Source organism: Alligator sinensis, unplaced genomic scaffold (assembly GCF_000455745.1).
Source record: "Alligator sinensis unplaced genomic scaffold, ASM45574v1 scaffold787_1, whole genome shotgun sequence".
Taxonomy (NCBI): domain Eukaryota; kingdom Metazoa; phylum Chordata; order Crocodylia; family Alligatoridae; genus Alligator; species Alligator sinensis.
Genome location: NW_005841911.1, coordinates 2,884,593 through 2,903,489, shown reverse-complemented (window position 1 = coordinate 2,903,489; position 18,897 = coordinate 2,884,593). Strand labels below are relative to the sequence as shown.

At 42.3% G+C, this 18,897-nt stretch overlaps 1 protein-coding gene across 10 annotated transcripts in view; it reads right to left on the bottom strand.

Annotated features, from left to right (window-relative positions):
* Nucleotides 1-18,897, bottom strand: part of LOC102371371 (multiple epidermal growth factor-like domains protein 6) — a 316,432-nt gene that overhangs the window by 279,918 nt on the left and 17,617 nt on the right. For 7 of the 10 annotated variants that reach the window (XR_003092868.1, XM_014517486.2, XM_025198034.1 and 4 more), the window contains exons 2-4: nt 13,857-13,991; nt 13,004-13,113; nt 10,312-10,416 (exon numbers count right to left, since the gene is read on the bottom strand). Coding sequence is in view for 9 of the 10 variants with exons in the window: in XM_014517486.2 (XP_014372972.2) it covers nt 10,312-10,416; nt 13,004-13,113; nt 13,857-13,991 (350 nt within the window). In the remaining variant the exon portion in view is untranslated. Of the gene's footprint in view, nt 1-10,311; nt 10,417-13,003; nt 13,117-13,856; nt 13,992-18,897 lie in introns of those variants that run through there. The other 3 variants (XM_025198035.1, XM_025198040.1, XM_025198041.1) reach the window with 2 other exon arrangements.

Here is an 18,897-nt window from a genome sequence, read left to right as displayed (position 1 = left end):
AGGAATGACTCAGACAGAGCATACATTACAAGTTGTATCAAATAACTCTTTGTAGGAAGAAAGATCTAGTGGAGGAAAAGGAAGTGCAATATATCTGTTTCAAAGCTTCCTAGGGAGAGAATATTTAGGGTTGCAAGAAGATTCCATCAGGTTTCATGCAGTTTCAATCAAATGTTTCCTTTTTTAAAGGAACCTAGATTTAAGCAGTTACACTCTGATCTCTTAGCCATCATAGAAAGTACTAGCACATTTTCATTTCAAGCTAGATTTAATTAGAATACTCTGACATACATTTGATGCCTAAGCAGGGCATTACCAGTGATGGGACAGGTCAGAATCCGATGGTTAACTCTACCCTGAGAAGCAGTAAAAATTTTAGTCATGCATGTAATGGATTCTAGTTATTAAAAACAACAACAAAAAACACCTATATTGCTTTGTGCCTACATGATGGTACTACCGCTTGTTTCTCTCAAAGTGTTTTACAAAGTATTCCTTTTAATAAATGGAGAAACCAAGGCAAAGAAGTGCCAAGGTCATCCACCAAGTTGGTTAATGGTAAGGTTAAAAAACAAAACAAAACCCCCCCCAGAATTATCACAACCTACAGAACTATCCAGCCACCTACTCTGACTATAGTAGAAGAAATATTTCTCAAACCAGTAAAAACAGGCCATGTAAATATTTTACAATTTCATTCACTGCACAGTCCCATATGGGAGTAATATTAAGCAATACTGTAAAACTGGGATGTGTGAATGCTGAAAAAACAACCCTGTTTTAAGGGCTCTACAACTGCATTCTGAATCAGGAGCTGATCAAGATAGAGGATGGAGTTCTTTTTCTCTAAACATCTGCCTCTCAATCCTTGCCACTTATAGAAAATTGAAAAAATAGCCTGCTTAAGAAGAGATGTTCAACTTGAAAATAACAAGGGAACCTCTTAAAACTCCTTTGTGATGTTAACATTTTCCTTCGCTATGCATTTGTGTGCGACACATACAGATACAATTCCTTTAGGACACATGCCTTACATTTAAACAGTGAATAATGGGAGTGAAAGATGCTTTACAAATTTGTTGACCATGGCCTGGGGTGCAGTGATGGAGCCCTTAGGACAGTGGTTCTCAACCTTTTTTTTGCACCAGGACCCATTTGTAAACATCAACGGCCAGTCCTGACCCAGTGCCCCTCACTCCTGACCCGCTCCCCCACCAGACCCCAGTGTGTGGGGCAGGGGGTGGGGGGGAATGGGGGCCCCAAGCAGCCCCTTGCAGGCTGGAACTCTTCCAGCCTGCAAGGGAAAAGCCATGGTTTCCTACATCTTACTCCTTTAAAAAGGAAAATCCATTTTTAAAAGTTTGTTCACAACCCTTTCATCTTATTCTTGCATACCAGTTTTGGGTCATGACCCACGGGTTGAGAAACACTGCTTTAGAAGACCCCTCAATATATAAAATCACTTCACTTTGTAGAATTTGAAATGTGAAACATATCATAGAAAATTAAGGTTGGAAGGGACCTCAGGAGGTCACCCAGTTCAACCCACCGCTCAAAGTAGGACCATCCCCAATGATATCATTCCAGTCAAGGATTTGTCTAGCTTGGTCTTAAATACCTCCAAGGATGGAGATTCAACAACCTCTCTGGGTAACCTGTTCCAGTGCTCTACTACCCTCCTCATGAGAAAGTGTTTCCTAATATCTAATCTAAGCTTCCCTTGCTGCAACTTGAGACCATTGCTCCCTGTTCTGTCATCTGCCACCACTGAGAACAGTCCAGCTCCATCTTCTTTGTAAGTACCCTTCAGGTACTTGGAGGCTGCTATTAAATCCTGTCTCAGTCTGCTTTTTTTGAGACTAAATAAGCCCCATTCCCTTAGCTTCTCTTCATCCGCCACATACCCAGCCCTATAAACATTTTTGCTGTTCTCCACCGAACACTCTCCAATTTGTCCAATCTCTTCTGTAGTGGGGGAAAGGGTGGAGGGGGGTGGGGCAAAACTGGACACACTACTCCAGATGTGGCCTCACCGGCACTAAATAAATTTGCTTGATCTGCTGGCAACACTTCTACTAATGCAGCCCAGTATGCCGTTAACCTTCTGTGCAAGAAGGTCACACTGTTGGCTCATATTCAGCTTATTGTCCACTCTAAACCCAGGTCCTTTTCTCAGAGCTGCTGCTTAGCCAGTTGGTCCCCAGCTTGTACTGGTGCATGGGATCATTCTGTCCTAAGGGCAGGATTTTGCACTTGTCCTTATTGAACTTCATGAGATTTCCTGTGGTCCAATCCTCCAATTTATCAAGGTCTCTCTGAATCCTAGTCCTACCCTCCAGAATATCTACAACTCCTCCCAGCTTGTTGTCATCTGCAAACTTGCTGAGGGTGCTCTCCATCTAATCTTCCAGGTCATTGATGAAGATATTGAAATTGCAAGATCTAATCTTCCAGGTCATTGATGAAGATATTAAAATTGCAAAAACTTTGTAGGAGACCATACCAAAAGCCTTGCTAAAGGTATATCACGTTTACTGTTCTCCCTGCATCCACAGAGCCAGTCATCTTATAGAAGGTTGGTCAAGTATGACTTGCCCTTGGTGAATCCATGCTGACTGTTCCTAATCACCACCTTCTCTTCCAAGTGCTCAGAAATGTATTCCTTGGCCTTCCTGATTTCATCCCTGCATGCCCAAGCAATACTCTTATACTCCTCCCTAGTTGTTTGCCCAAGCTTCTATTTCTTGTAAGCTTCTTTTTTGTGTTTTAGCTCACTGAAGAGTTCCCTACTAAACCAAGCTGGTCTTCTCCTACACTTGCTAGTCTTCCTGCGCATCAGGATGGTTCATTTCTGCACCCTCAGTAAAGTTTCTTTAAAGTACAAACAGTTCTTGTGGACTTCTTTCCCTGCCATGACTGGCCTTCCAGGGGATCCTGCCCATCAGTCCCCTGAGGGAGTCAAAGTCTGCTTTTCTGAAGTCCATGGCCCTTACTCTGCTGCTCTCCTTCCTTCCCTCAAGATCCTGAACTCAATCATCTCATGGTCACTGCTGCCCAAGTTTCCATCTACTTCTTCTATTCCCCACCGATTCCTCCCTGTTTGTGAGGAGGAGATCAAGGAGAGCTGCCCCCTCCTTGGCTTTCCAACACTTCCTCCAGGAAGTTGTCTCCAACACTCTCCAAAAACTTCCTGGATTAGCTGTGTACTGTTGTATTGTCCTCCCAGCAGATGACAGGGTGACTGAAGTCTCCTGTGAGAACCAGGGCGAGCATGTGATCTGAAAACTTCTGCTAGCTGGTTGAAGAAAACCTCGTCCAGCTTATCCTCCTAGTCTGCTGGTCTATAGCAGATCCCCATCATGATGTCATCCTTATTGTTCTCCCTTGTGACTGACCCAGAAGCTTTCAACAGGCCTATCTCCAGTTTCATACTGAAGCTCTGCTCAATCATATGGCTCTTTTACATGAAGAGCAACTCCTCCTCCTCTTCTCCCCTGCCTGTCCTTCTTGAACAGATTCACAAGCTTTATATCCTATTATTCTCTCAGTAGAGCTAAACAAGCTAAATGAAGCAAATTTACTTCAGTGTCCACTTTGGGTGGCTAGCAAGCCTCGTGTGAGATTACCAGAAACCACTAGTGAATAACAATGAAACCTGCACTGCAGCAGAGTGCATTCCTAGCATAGGACTCTACTACGTCTCATTTCTGTGTTATAAGAAAAGTCTTTCCTTCCCCATTAAGCCTTGGAGAATTGGGGACCTCAACTTTCACACAAGTTAAACAAAAAAATGCAGCTAAGGTTCCACTGTAATTGATATAAGTCTATTATTACAAGACAAATGGCAACTGGCAATGAAAGAGACAGTTCAATCTGTTACTGAATCCTTGCAAATGGTTATATGGAGAGCCTAGGCTCTCCAGTCATAAGTCTTTCCTCTAACGTTTTTATTGCTGCTCATGTTAGTAAAATTAGCAAAACTACCTAGTGAAATATACAGGATGAGTAGCTAGTACATTTCTATTTTCAATTCCACAAACTTATGTGGATTGTAACTGATATGACAGTATAGGCAGAAGGCCGGTCAAGGTAGCACCTTAGAGATTAACTCATGTAATAAGGCATAAGCATACCTTGGCAGATAGATGTTATGAATGGACTAGCCTCAGTATATAATTAATTTGTTAACAAAACATGCAAAACCTCTGAAAGATCAGAGGTTCCCAAACATTTTCTTATTGTGTGTACCCTCTTCCGGATTTACCAGATGCCTCTGTAACCCTACCAGCATACATTTTATATTTTAACCTCATAAATGCCAATTATTATTATTATTATGAAAATTAACGCCCCCCCGAGATGTCTTGCATAACCCCAGAGGTATGCATACCAGTTTGGAAACCCATGATCTAGATCATGCCAATTACAAAGGAGCATCTCCGTTACATATGTAATGTGCATCTAGGGCTATCAGAAGTCATCCCAAGGACATGTTACAAGGTTTTTTGTGGGACAAGGATGAAAAGCAAGTCATTAAGAGTGTATTGCAGAGAGGCTGAACACCTATAGTTTCTGTTTAGCTTAATAGCATTTGTAGGTTCTCAGCAACTGATAGGGTTAGGGGGAAAAGAGGAAACAAAGCTCTGACTAGATTAGTTGGTTTTAAAGACATGTACTGCAAAGTATTCCCTAAAGTAACCAATCTGAAGCTATTACCCAGTTTTGTAACTTTCCTCTGTTATGAATTGCTGTCATAGCAGGAGGTCATTGGTAGCTTTACATAGATGAATACTTGGATCCAGCTGCCATCATCAAATGCTAAAAGCAGAGAGACAAGATTGGCAAGGAGATGAAAGAATGAGGTAAGTACATTTCACAAGTTTGTGTGCTTTTAAGTTTTCAAGTAGATTTAGATTGAAGTTCTACCAGCTTCTGTAGGAAGCCTGCTCACATGAACTATGTGGCACTGCTGTAAAGTACCCAGGACTCTTCTTCTACTGGGAGGCTCACAGGAAGCCAGCATAGCAACAGAAAATGAGAGGCACTGGTTGCCATGAGATTACAGCCGATGCACAACTCATTTCAGTGTACACAGTGGTCAGACTTCACCACCAGGCCATCACAGTGTCACACCTGCAGCATAAGACTTTTGAACCCCAGCAGAACTGCAAAGAGAATGCTGCCTATATTCCCCTCCCAAGAAGAAAACTCTTGATGCACAGTAGTCTATCAGGATAGAAACTGCATCTTCCCCATGCCAGTCCAGGGCAGATAATATCCAAAATCTTCAATTAAGCACAGCCATCATTGCATGGGCTCCACAAGCCAGGTTAATGTTCTTAATCATTAATATTTTCTCCCATGTTTAATCCACCGATGTTGCTTCACAGAACCATTAAAACCCTAGAACATGGTTGGGACTAGAGATACTTGAAACTAAGGCAGAAGGGATAGGAATGAAAACAATTTATTTGGAGTTGGGCAGTGCATGGAATGGGTTTAATGGCAATTTGAAAGCCACATTATATTGCTATTAAATAATTCCCTCTCAGTACATTCAAACTACTTTAAGGTGGCAGAGTTCTAATGCCAGCTGCAAAAATAGAAACTAAAACTGTTAATTTCATAATAAAATACACTTTATTTTGTCTGCAGCAAATCTGATACAAACCTCACCAGTACAACAACTGAGAGATGCCTGCAGTGTTTAACTAGACCTTTTAGTTTAAAATTACCCTGGCTTCAGTTAGACAGATGAATTGACCAAAACTTTTTGAATGGAGGTTTTTCTCCACCTAGTATTTAATTTATAAATGCAATCCTGCCAGACTACAGATAGCAGCTATTGTATAACACTTTAAAAAGTGATGACTACTGAAATTCCATTCAAACCCTAAGGAATCAATAGAAAGCAGACAAACCACCAAGATAAAACTCTACCCAACTGTACAGAGCGGAAATTGCAGGATAACTTGTATTGTTTTCACAATGTCTCCAGTCAGTTCCCTGTGAAATGGCGCTACACAATCTCATTTTGGTTTCCGAATCTGACCTTGTCCCTCCACACTTTGTACCCACGATTTGCCCATCTAGAATGCTGCATGCCTTCTCTGCTCTAGCGAATGGCTTAATGCTTTAAGCATTTCAAGGTAATCAATGCTTTTAGAGCTGGAGCTTTGAAATCTAGTTCAGATTTCTGACATGTATGGTTGTGTACACACATAAAAATAACTTGGGAGAATTCTCCCAGCTTTTTCTCTACCTGGAGAGTACTTACCCACAGCCACATATACAGGCATTTGAATACTAAAGCCCCAAAAGTAGAGACTTTGCCATGCTGATATTGCAGCCAGGGAAAAGGATCTTGTACACACTTCTCTGTGTGCTCTGCAGGCTTCCTTAGTCTGAATGGTGACAGATAGCAGCAGTGCATAGGGCCACCCTGATTGGCTGACCCAGACTGCCTATGGTCAGCCTGCATTTCTCTGCAGCACAATGTGGGGATTGCATAGGGGGGTATTCTGGAGTGGCAGAGTCCAGTGAGTGACACACTATTTCCCTGCAGGGGGCAGGAGGAGAAGCTTAAGGATTATGTTCTCTTCTAAGAGAAGCCATGGCATGTACAGACATCCACTGTCCCAGAAGAAATTCTCCTGGAAGCAATTTAACCCTGGTTGTTCCCAGGTTATTCTTCTCCTGGAGTGGCTATTTTTACTCTGAGAGAAACAGTCTGAACATGTATTAGGGTTACCATACATCCAGAACAACACATATCTGTTCATTAGGAATCTCTGGATCCTACCCCACAGCCAGCTTTGTACTCACCTAACAGTCTTGCAGTTAAGCCCACAATCCTCCAATTTTCTCACAAGAACACGGTAGGATACTAGATCAAAGGCTTTTTGGAAGTCAAGGTATACAATGTCAGCCTCCTCTCTCTTATCCAGGTGGTGAGTTACCAACCTCATCTCCTTGTACGATTTGGGAAGACAATACCTGCCCATGATGAAGCCATGCTGGCTATCATTCAGAATCCTACCTTCTGCAAGTGTATCACACAGACTCCTTAATGACTTTTTCCAGGATTTTCCCTGGGATAGAAGTTAGGTTAATTGACCTATAGTTACCAGGGCCCTCCCTCTTCCCCTTCTTGAAGATGGGCACAACATTGGCCCTCTTCCAATCCTCAGGGACCTCCCCAGAGCTCCATGAGTTTTGGAAGTTTCATCAGGGGTTCTACAATGACTTCAGCCAGCTCCTTCAGCGTGCTCAGATGGAGCTTGTCTAGTTTTTTTTAATTGGTCACACACGAATTCTATGGCAATAGTGGGAAGACGGTCATTCCTGCCCTGCTCATTCTGTACCATTACTGGCATGATTTTTCCCTTGGCCAGATGAAACACCAAAGCAAAGTAGTCATTCAGGAGTTCAGTTTTCTCCTGAGTGCCAGTAACCAGCTGTCCTGAGTTGAGTACTGGCCCTACACTCCCATTTGTTTTCCTCTCATTTCCTACATACCTAAAGAAGGACTTCATGTTGCCCTTGATTCTTGTTGCCAATTTAAGTTCAGTCACCACCTTAGCCTTTCTAATCTGTTCCCTACAAGGGCAGGGCATTGTTGTATAGTCCTCCTTGGAGCCTGTCCCAAGCATACATTGTTTGCATGCCTCTTTCTTAGGGGACCATGATTTCCCTGTTTAGCCAAAAGGACTTTCCAGCCCTTCTGGTACCTTTCCTCCGCATGGGAATGGACTTCCTTTGTGCTTCAAGAATCATGTCCTTAAGGGACGACCACTCTTCACGCACTCTTTTCACCTTTGGTCTCTGGCCCCACAGTGCTACCCCTACTAGTGACCTGAGTTCGTTGAAATTTGCATTTCTGAAGTCCAAAACTTCAACCCTGCTATCTGATTTGTCTGTCTTTGATGGACAGTGAACCTAATGATTTCATGGTTGCCAATGCCCAGGCTACCCTCTACACTTAAGTTGGTCACCAGGTAGTCTCCTTAGGCCAGAATTAAGTCTAGGACAGCGTTACCTCTGGTTGGCCCATGAACCTCCTGAGCCAGGAAGAGCTCTTTGATGCAGGTCAGGAAGGAACATGACCAATCCAACTTGGCAGAGTGTTCCTCCCAAGAGATGTCTGGATAGTTGAAGTCGCCCATGATGACCATGTCCCATGCACATGTGGCCTCCGTCAGTTCTCAGGCAAACTCTAAATTGAGCTCCTCCCCCTGGTTTGGTGGTCTGTAGTATACACCTATAGTTAGGTCTCTTACCACGCCCTCGCCTTCAGCTTGACCCAGAGGGTTTCAAGCCATTCTTCTTTGGAGCCGATGTCAGCCTCCAAGGAGGTGTACTGCTCCTTCACATCGAAAGCTACACCTCCACCTTTCTTCCCTACCCAGTCCCTTCTATGCAAGGCATAGCATAGGTATGAATTAACTATTAAAAACAGCCATGTATATTATCTTAACATAGGCAAGATTTGAAAGTAGAATTTGACCCATTATTCTGAAATTATGCTATCAGCAGACACATTATGAAGTTATTTGTACATTATTGAAATGCTCCATTTTTTAATACTTTTAACATTTGTAACGAGACTCTATATGACTGGGTTTTAATGGGGGAAAGCAATTTTCTGTCCCTGCATTAGGCAAACACTTGCATTCTTCTCTCAGAAACACTGAATTTGACTTACTGCTCATATTGCCCCGTTACCTTCACTTAAAATAACTGCTACTCTTCGGTTAGAATGAAATTCACACTAGTATAATGAGACTGCACCAGGCTGAGTCTGTAACATGAGCTCTACTGCAGCCAAAGAAAAAGTCAGAGTCTAACAAAAGTTATGGAGCGAGGGTGACTCAAGTCAGATCAAGTTGGGAACTTAGCTTTTGAGTCTGCTGCATTTAAATGAAGTCCTGTTGGAATGTGACAGGATTGTTAAATTTTCCTTCACTTGCACTTAAATATTTCCAGGTGGTGTCTAGGAGCATGTAGCCAGCTAAGAATAACTGCACCCTCATGCCCCAAACTGTTGTAATAATCCTGCATGGCAATAACTTGAACCACCACTTAAGGATACCTTCAGAAGATAGTGGAGAAGTGTACTAAAATGCGAGAAACCAATATATCTTATTGGTAAAAATCTTTTTGGTCTAATAAAAGGTAGTCCCAATTACCTTCTCCTCTAGACCAATATGGCTACAATCTGGATACCAGAAACCAATATAAAAATTCTTTACTGAATGCAGAGAGGTAATAAGACTTTGGACTAGCTTTTCTACAATTACACTGAGATACTGCAAACCTACCTCAACATAACTAGAGCTGAATTCTTCTTCTATCTGCCACCTATCCAAATCTGTTAGTGAAAGAGGACCATCAAAACTTATTATCTTTCACATGGCTAGAAAAAGACCAATCTAAAGTTTCAGGCTTTATTACTGTAGAACCACAATGTGATTAAATCCTAAATGATTGAAATATAGCAGAAACCATTATTATAGTATTTACACAATCCTTTGTCTAAATCAGTCTTACTGAGAGACTGACTTAAAGAAAACTTAGCAACAATACATCGTTTCCATAACTCTGCAGACATTTACATAGTGAGAGCTAAAGCAGAATGCCAATTCATATCCCTAGCTATTAAAAAAACTCACTAAAGATTATTAGATTGTAAAGTAGCAAATAAAAGGAAAAATACCACAGTGAAGTCAGAGACACCATAAATTGCACAAACTTGAGCCCTTTATTTTGTTAACTTTAGTATTAATTGCAACATTCCATAGAATACTAAGCTATGTTCCCTAGTATATTTTGCACAACCCCCCCCCCCCCAAAAAAAAAAAAAACACAACAGCCTTCCTTCTGTCAGATCCATCATGACAACAGCCCATTAATGCCCATGTCTATGGCATTAATTACTTACTCCAAACTCCACTGCGTTCGGGTGCACATTATTTGCAAGGATAAAACAACAGATGAGAGGCAAATTGATGTAGAATGCTGGTGAAAAAGATCCAATATATTAAGTGAGCACTGGAAACAGTTCTACTGTACTCTTAGCATTGAGTTAAGATAAGGTTGATATTCCACCCAAACTGATGGAATCAAGCCACCAATCAAGCCTGCATTTTTTTAAAATGAATATATATATGAAGCTATGCCATAACCAATTGAAAACCAGAACACGTTGGAGACCACGTCTACCAAATGCGAGATGAATTCACGCATCTGAACACCTAAAAGGATAATACAGTTGATCATGTGTACACTGCACATGAAACAAATGGGACTCACCATATTGGCAGCGAGGACCCTGAAATCCCTCTGGACATTGGCACATCTGGGATCCTTCTTCAAAGCATTTCCCTCCATTGAAGCAAGTACCTACAGTGCACAATGCTGAGCCAGGAATAAACACCACACACACACACACACACACACACACACAGAACAACACACAAAAAAAAGAAACTTCAGTGTGGAACTCTATGAAAAATACATTTCCAGCATCATATTTCGAATGTAACAGGCACCTCTGAATCAATCATATGAATCAGGGTTTTTTCATTAAACAGAATGAATTGTCTGATGATAAAGCTTATTCTAACTAGTATATTGAGATCATGTCCCAGTTCAGAAGAGCACTCTAATAATATCACACACACACAGTTATGACCTTAGCTTTGTTTGCTAAGTGGCATGGTCTAACTTGGAGGTAGTTTAGAGGGTGGAAAGCAGTCTGGCAAAATTGAAAATGCTAACAGTCCACAGGAAGTGTGATGGAAAGGTACAGGACTTGTTGTAACATAATGCAGAGTCAATTGGAACAGAGTACTGCATTTAAAAAGTTCATTCAATAGCCAAAGATAGATGAATCCCCATCATCTAACATGCAATACAGAACCAGCTGAATGAGAAACAGCAGCTGTGTTTGTGAACATAACTGATTATAAAGGCAATTCACTTACTCTGATACCGTAAATTCACAGTAAGTCCTTTATTTTTTCAGGAAATGAATTTGACATTTCCAGTTTAAATTAGCTAAATTCCTTTCATGCTTCAGATTCAGTTATAGATTTTAAAGTTTGTCTTTAATAGTGTTTATAGTACCAGGACTACAATAGAATCAATGAAGCAAATGGGGTACTTCTCGGACACTTCTTTGAAAAATGAGTGTAACGAGCAGTACTGTGCAAGACACTATTTTCTTTAGTATCCTTCATACCAAGCAGAGGCCAAAGTCATCTACAGAAAATATGGTTACTGAGAAACCAAGCAGCCATAATAAAGATAATTCATCTATATTGATCTCCTGGCTAATACAGGCCAAGAGGACTTTCCTGAATGAATTCACATTGAAACCAAACCAGAGCATATCTTTTAGAAAAACATCCAATCTGGATTTAAAAAATTGGCATTAAAGGAATGATTCCTCAAAACATGGGGGGCATGAGCTTTAGTAGTACTAGAAAACTATTCAAGATGGGGAGCACTGACATGGAGAAAGACAACCATGGCCAACTGAGTGCAGTGATGGATTTAATAGATTTCACAGACATTAGGGGCTGGAAAGGACCTCATGAGATCATCAAGTCCAGCCCCCCTACCATAGGCAGGAAGTCTGCTGGGGTCAAATGATCCAGGCACCTTTTGAATGAGTCCAGAGTAGGTGCTTGCACCACCTCAGGGGGAAGTCTGTTCCAAACCCTGGGCGCACGGACTATAAAGAAGTTTTTTCTTATGTCCAGTCTAAAAATCAGCCTTCCAGGAGTTTGTGGCCGTTAGACCTTTTTATCCCTTAGGGAGCCCTGGTGAACAACTGTTCTCCCAGATCCTGATGCACCCCCCTTATATACTTGTAGGCTGTCACCAAGTCCCCCCTGAGCCTGGTCTTCTCCAGACTGAAGAGTCCCAAGTCCCTCAGCTTTTCCTCATAATGCTTGCCCTCTTGGCCTTTGATCATATGGGTGGCTCTCATTTGGACTCTCTCAAGCTTATGCACGTCTCTCCTGAAGTGGGGGGCCCAAAACTGGACAAAGTTTTGGGAGTGCTGGCATCATAGAGAAAGTGCCAGTGCTATACAGCAGTGTTTCCCAATCTTTCCAGCCCAAGACACTTACATTAATAAACGTTTTCCATGGCACACCTGTTATGGCATACTTATGCCCTAGGCATACTTATCCCCATACTTATGAGCTCATTGTAGCTCACTGCCATGGCACAGACATTCAGAGGCTCGAACTGCACAACCCCCACAACCAACATGTGTGCAGTAGATGAATTTCCTTCTGCTCAGCTAATTCTCCCCCTTCCTCCCCCTCACAGCCAACACATGTGAGAGTCTCCTGTGACTATTTAATCATCGCAGAGTATTAGTTAGCCACAGCACACCAGTTGAAAAGCACTGCTATGGCCAGATACTGACATATGGCCAGATTCAATGCTATTATAACCAAGCAAAGTTTATTTCAGATCATCTGCATCTATTTACACATGTTCTGAATGGGACCGATTCTGATATACCAACCTAGGCAGTAGTGTAAAATGAGGCAGGGGACAACTGATACAGCAATCCCAGGTGCTACCTTTGTGTAAAAAGAGCTGTTGCCACAGCAGTGGCTGACTGTGCTGTCACCATCAACACAGAGGCAGATGGCACTGCCCCATGCTTTGTAGCTACCCCAGGCAGAGATGCCCTGCTACACTTCTGAGTCTAGGACTGGTCTGTTTGGTTTAAAAAATAATAAATAAATTATGACTGTTGTTCATGTAAAATACTCTTGGCCATCTTAAAAAGGTACCTAGAGCTACTGTATACACTTTCTTTAAAAAAAAAAAAGACAAAACAAGAAAAGCTTTCTCCATCACGAGAATCTCATCTGCAAAAGCTATCTTTCTAAGAGGGCCAATGCAATAAGAAAATACAGTTATGTGATGAAACTGTTCCACCTTGCCTCACAGTATAGAATAGAACCAACCAACTTACAGTGCAAACAGCCAGGCTCATCATCTTGCTGCATCCACCCTGGGCAACACTTATAGACAGTTTGATGCTCCATTCTGTACATCTGTTTGTAGACTGTGTAATACCCAGTCCTTTAAAATAAGAGCCATTGTAAGAGAACAATCCCAGCTTCCTTCTGTGCAGTTTATTCAAGTCACAGCAGCAATGAATACAGTTCTTAAGACATGTGCACCATTTTTATAGACATGCTTTCTTATTACAAGAACAATTTGTATAAAAGAATATAACGTGAAAGTACCCTAATAATCTCCAATTGGCAATTCTGTGACATAATCCTTCTCCTTCAAATATCCCAAGCAGTTTCTAGTAACATTTTTTTCGGTCCTCAGTCAGAGGAAGTGTATTTTTGCCCAGTGACCAATTTTTCCTTATTTCCTTTGGAATAATCCCTTATCTGTTCTAAACATAAATGGAAAAAAGACAGCACCTCTGCTGCTGTTATTAGGGCCCAGTCCAAAGCCAATTGAAGTCAACAAGAGGGCCTCAATTCACTGAAGTCATAGGGATAACTTAAAGAACCAGCAAGAAGAACATTAATCAATGTTACCAGCATGCTATGCATTACTAAAGCCACGAACTAGTGCTGTGTGTACATGTACACACTCTCTTCTGGGTGACAAAAATGCAGATTCATAAACATAAAAGAAAAAATTTGCCTGTAAAATCTCATGATGACACTACTACAATTTAAAAACATGTTCGGGGGAGAGGAGAGGAGGGGAAAGAAAAGGTATTGCCATGTTTGCTTTCTAGAGTAAATACAGCATTTGTTAAAGAGAGTTATAGGATAACTTAGTTACAGATTATACATTACCTTCTCTCATGGCTCACACACCATCTCTGCCCTGTGCAGCCTTGTTTCCACATCTTGATCATACGGGTAAAAGCCTGAACACATGGCTGCTGGTATCCCACCATTGCAAGCTCTTGTTCTGGACATACATTTGGCCTTGAGAGGGAGATACACACAAATAAGAAATATAGCAATTGTACATAATGCTTGAGAAAGCCAAGTCTAGAGAAATGCATGCAGTTCTATACTACATTGCTATTCAAAAATGTTTGAGCAATTGTGTGACATTTCTGGAGGACCATCTCTTTCAAGTGATTACAGATTGCTGTAATGGGTAAAATCCTAGCCCACCTCTCTCCAGTTTTAGTTGGGCCATGATTGTGCTTCATGTGATCAGTAAGATGAAATCATGTTTGAAAGCACTTCTGATACCAATTTTCACATGTAAAGATGGAAAAAATATTGGCCACTGAGCAGCTGTGGTGATACAACTCTTAACCCTTTTACCCAGAAACAGAGCGCAGAACTACACCAGGAGGGCTAGCATGAATTTATCTGAAGAAGCTTGCAAACCATTTATCCTTATTTCAGCCAGACTCCTTGAACTGCAATCTTTGCAAATCAAAAGGCAGCATGGACTGTGACAAAGCGTAGACCTCACAAACATGGATTAAAGTAAGGGAGCTGGAGGGATCATTTCAGTTTCAGTAGAATTATTTCTATTACAGTGGCGACTCAAGGGCATTGTCTTCAAGTGCTTAGCATTCCATATGCAACAGTCTGTAAGCTAGCATACCAGGGATTCAGTCACGGGCCTAGAGCACATTAAGCGGGAGTCTCGAGCTAAGACTACAAGGGTGCATCCACACATACAGGCAGGTGCGCTTGCAGCAGCTCAAATAAGAGCGGCAGAAATTTATGCCGGGGAATTTTGCCTCAGTACACATGCCTGGACATGCACTTTGGTGTGGAGCAAGTTGTGCCACTTGGGGCAAAATGCTCCTCCCAGATCTGCAGCCAGGGAGAGCTAGATGCTGGGGCTAGCACCTGTGCTGGACCCAGCACTATAAAAACCTGCCCTGGTGAGCAGCTCAGGGCTACTTGCCCTCGGGAGCTTTTGACACCCCTACCTTTTTATTTTTGGGCACTCCATCCGCAGCCCCAGCAAATCCTGGGACCTCCTGGTCAACCTCCTCCTGGCCCGGCCAAGTGGCCCTGTACATTACCAGGAAGGAGGCTCTGGCTGGGAAGGTGCCTGGGGACTGTGGGGCCGCATTCCTCCCACTCATTCATGAATGTTTCCAGGCAGAGCACCAGTGGGCAGTGTCCACCGGCTCCTTGGATGCCTTTGAGGACCAGTAGGCACAGCCCAGGGAGCTCTGCTTGGTGTCCCCCTCAAGTGCACTTATTTTCATGTTTTGAACCTTTGACCCACATGACACTCCTATCCCGTTTTTTGCTTTATTTGTCCCAAGAATTTAGTTGTACAACTCATTTATTAGCCCCACAAGGGGCTACTAGTTAGTCAGGAGGGCTTTAAGGTATCTGGGGCCTTAAAGTGGGCCATTTAGTATCTGCGGACACTACCCCTTGTGCCAGCTGGACTGCTGAAGCAGCCCTAACCTGGAGTGGCCCCTGCCGCCTCTACCCACTGCAGCAGTCTGGCAGTGGGGTCTGCTGCATGTCTATGACCTGCTGACACCTGCAGCAGCATCTGTCCCCTTGGACCTACGGCTCCATGGCTGCATGCCTGCCAGGTCCCAACGCAGTACCTCCACTCTGCCATCTCGGTAGCTATCGCCCAAATGATGTGCTTCTTGTGGTGGCCTACTTTGAAGTCTCAGAGTGTGTCCTCTTGGCCCCAAATGGCCAAGAGGTCAGCCGCCTTATCTGCCCTCCAGCTGGGTCCCCAGTGCTGGCCCTGGACAAGCTCCTCTGCCCAGGTCTCACCACTTGTCTCACCAGCAGAGATCCTGGTTTTCCCTGTCTAAAAATTGCAGATTCTCTGATAAGAAACCCAAATTCTCCCATTAAAATGAAATACCACTATATATTGCCCAATTGATCTCTCTATATTTTTATTGATACATTCACAAGTTTAAAGTAATTTGGAAGCCTACCAGTGTCTCCGTCATAATAAAATAACTTTTAAATATCTATACACTTTCACATTTACTTTTGGGTTTTTTGTCATAGAAAAATTAGAGCTACCCCTACCTGCTTTGCTCGCCAGGATGCATGGCACTGAGCAGCACTGAGATGCCAGTGCCCTGTCCCTGCCCTTGCCCCTCACTCTCAACCCACAGCCCAACACCCCTCAGTTCCCTCACTCCTGATCCACAGGACCAGGTATGTGGGTGAGGGGTTTGTGGGGGTGGCTTGGGGGAGTTGTGTGGATGGGGGCTGCTCAGGAGGGGTGTATCCTCTACCCCCTGCAGGGCACAACCCCCTCCTCCCCCCAACAGAGCCCACAGCTACCCCCATAGCAGCAGTAGTTGTTGGGCCCTCAGGGCCTGCTGCAACCAGAGCCCCCAGCAGTGTGGCATGGCCCTGGTGGCACCTGTGCCACTTGTTGTGGGTCTGGCACGGCACAATGCAGGTCGAGACTGTGCGCCCTTAGGCAGCCCCCGGCCACTCGGGCTGTCACCCAGAGCCCAGCACTTCTTACAGGGACCATCTGTCATGCCAGGCTGGGTCCTGCCTCTATGGGCCCAGCATGCCCTTGGGCTGAGCTGGTTCCATGGAGGCAGGACCTGACCTGGCATGACATGTGGTCCCTGTGAGCGGTGCCGGGCCCCAGGTAATAGCCCAAGTGGCCCAGAGTGTGGGAGGAGCCAGGCAGGGTTATTTTGCCCCAAGTGGCATGATTTGCTTCACAACAAAGTGCATGTCCGAGCACGTGCACCGAGGCAAAACACTGCAAATTTGCACTGCTTCTATTTGACTTGCCACAAGCACACATGCTTGCATGTGGGGATGTGCTCACAGAGTGTGGAAGCTAGGCCCCAAAACAGCCTGCAATTGAAATACATGGGTCCGCTGAAATCAGTGAGAGTTTTTCCATCAACTTCCCGGACACAGAATTTCACTCATGCTAAATTCACTCTACTTCTCATGCTCAGTACTGATGCAAAATAGAGGCCCATATTCTGCCAAGACTTATGCACACACTTAAAAAAAATATAAATAAAATTGTGTGTTCAACTGGACTAGCCCCTTCCACAAAGTTAAGGGTTTAAATAATTCCTTTCAAAATGAGGTCTAAATACCTAATCCTGCTTTTTTTTTTTTTTTTTTTTTTACAATGCAGATATAACACATATAGCCACTTCTAAAAATGGCTACAGCCATGGAAGTCATTTTTATTTAATAAGTAACTATTACTGTCAGCTTCCCTTTTATCACTGGTATGAAATACAAAAAAGGAAATTATGCTAAACATTGCAAGCGTATGGAAAAGTTGCTTTGCTTTATAATAATGTATCTATGATAAAATAGTCCCAAAAGCAAACAATAGTCTCTAGTAGATATGTTTTACAGTTAACACACTTCCAATATTAATTTTCATTTTGTATTATAAGAAATTTCTGAATAAGCTAAAAATCTTTCTTGCTTATAAAGTGCACTGCCAATTCTCCCTGTATTTAGTTAACTTATTTTTTATCAAAAATTAAAGTCATAATTATAATCAGAATAATGCAAATAATGATTTTCAGTTTGGTTACAGAACTAGAAGAAAAAAAAAAAAACCCAAACAAAACCAAAACAGTTCTGGAGCACAGTCTTTCTGTGCTGATTTCTTTAGCAACAAAAAGCATTGTAAATAAGTGGCACTTTGTGGAACAGAAGTTTGATCTTCATTCCACCTTAAAAAATAATTAAAGAAGTACAGAGGTTTTACTAGGCAAGTTGAATTGGTCATGTTAATGAGGAGAGGATTTTATTTTACATTGTCACTTTTACAAAAAGAATTCAAAAAAAGTCAGGGAGTGATCATTCTGATTTCATTGTACAAGTGGTGTAAATTCTGAGTCATTGTATTAAGTCAGTAACTACAGCTTGGGACAGATGCAAGGTTTAAAAGGAAACCCACTGAATTAAAGAATAAGAGCAAGAAGTACCCCAGTTAAAGGGATTGCAGAAATAATTTCAATAGTTCCCAAAGTGGCTTTAGGAACTGATAATGAAATAATTAAAATCAAGAACTAATATCAGCCTACTGTTTTGTCAGTTGGCAAAACAAACACATCACATATTCTACCCTGGAAGTTCAAGTGAGTTTGATAAATGGTGTTATATCTATTATATGTATAAAGCATCCACCACTACTTAGCACTTGTGAAGCAAAAGTAATGGGTTAAAAAGTTATTTTATAAACTATTAGAGCCTCAGTTCAAACTCCATGGCTATGTAAAAATAAAAAAACCCCAATGCATACACACAGACATGTCCTTTGTCGATAAACATTATACACATGGAAGCACAACTATATTACAAAACAAAAAATATTCTTCTTTTCCTTTAAATAATGACATAACTGGTTCAGCCCAACAGCTGCCTGGTAGTTAGAGTTACCATTATACATACTGGATACTGTTAATACTTTGCTTTATGATTTATAGCGCCTTTTATCTCAAGAGCTCAAAGCACTTTTCAATTCCTCATTATGTTTCCCATCACCACATGAGGTATGGTTCCCCCCCTCCCCACACCCTTTAAATATGCCTTTCATCTTGAATCTTGAAGCGGTTTACAGAATTTAAGCCCCTGGAAGGTAGGAAAATATTATGATCATTTTTACAGATGAGTTAAACTGAAAGGAGAGCTTGAGAGACCTGCCCAAGGCCATGTAGCAGTTCGCTGGCAGTGAAGTACAAAACCAAAAAATCCCTCCCTCCCATTGCTTTGATCTAACCATTAGATAACATGGACTTCAGTTACTCAGCATTAGAAAAAGCAGTTTTTAGTCCCATTCTCCTATCCCTTACAGAACTTTCATGCATATTCCCTTTTATCAGAATTGCTTAAAGCTTTCCAGATACTTGTACGTTCATCTGCAATA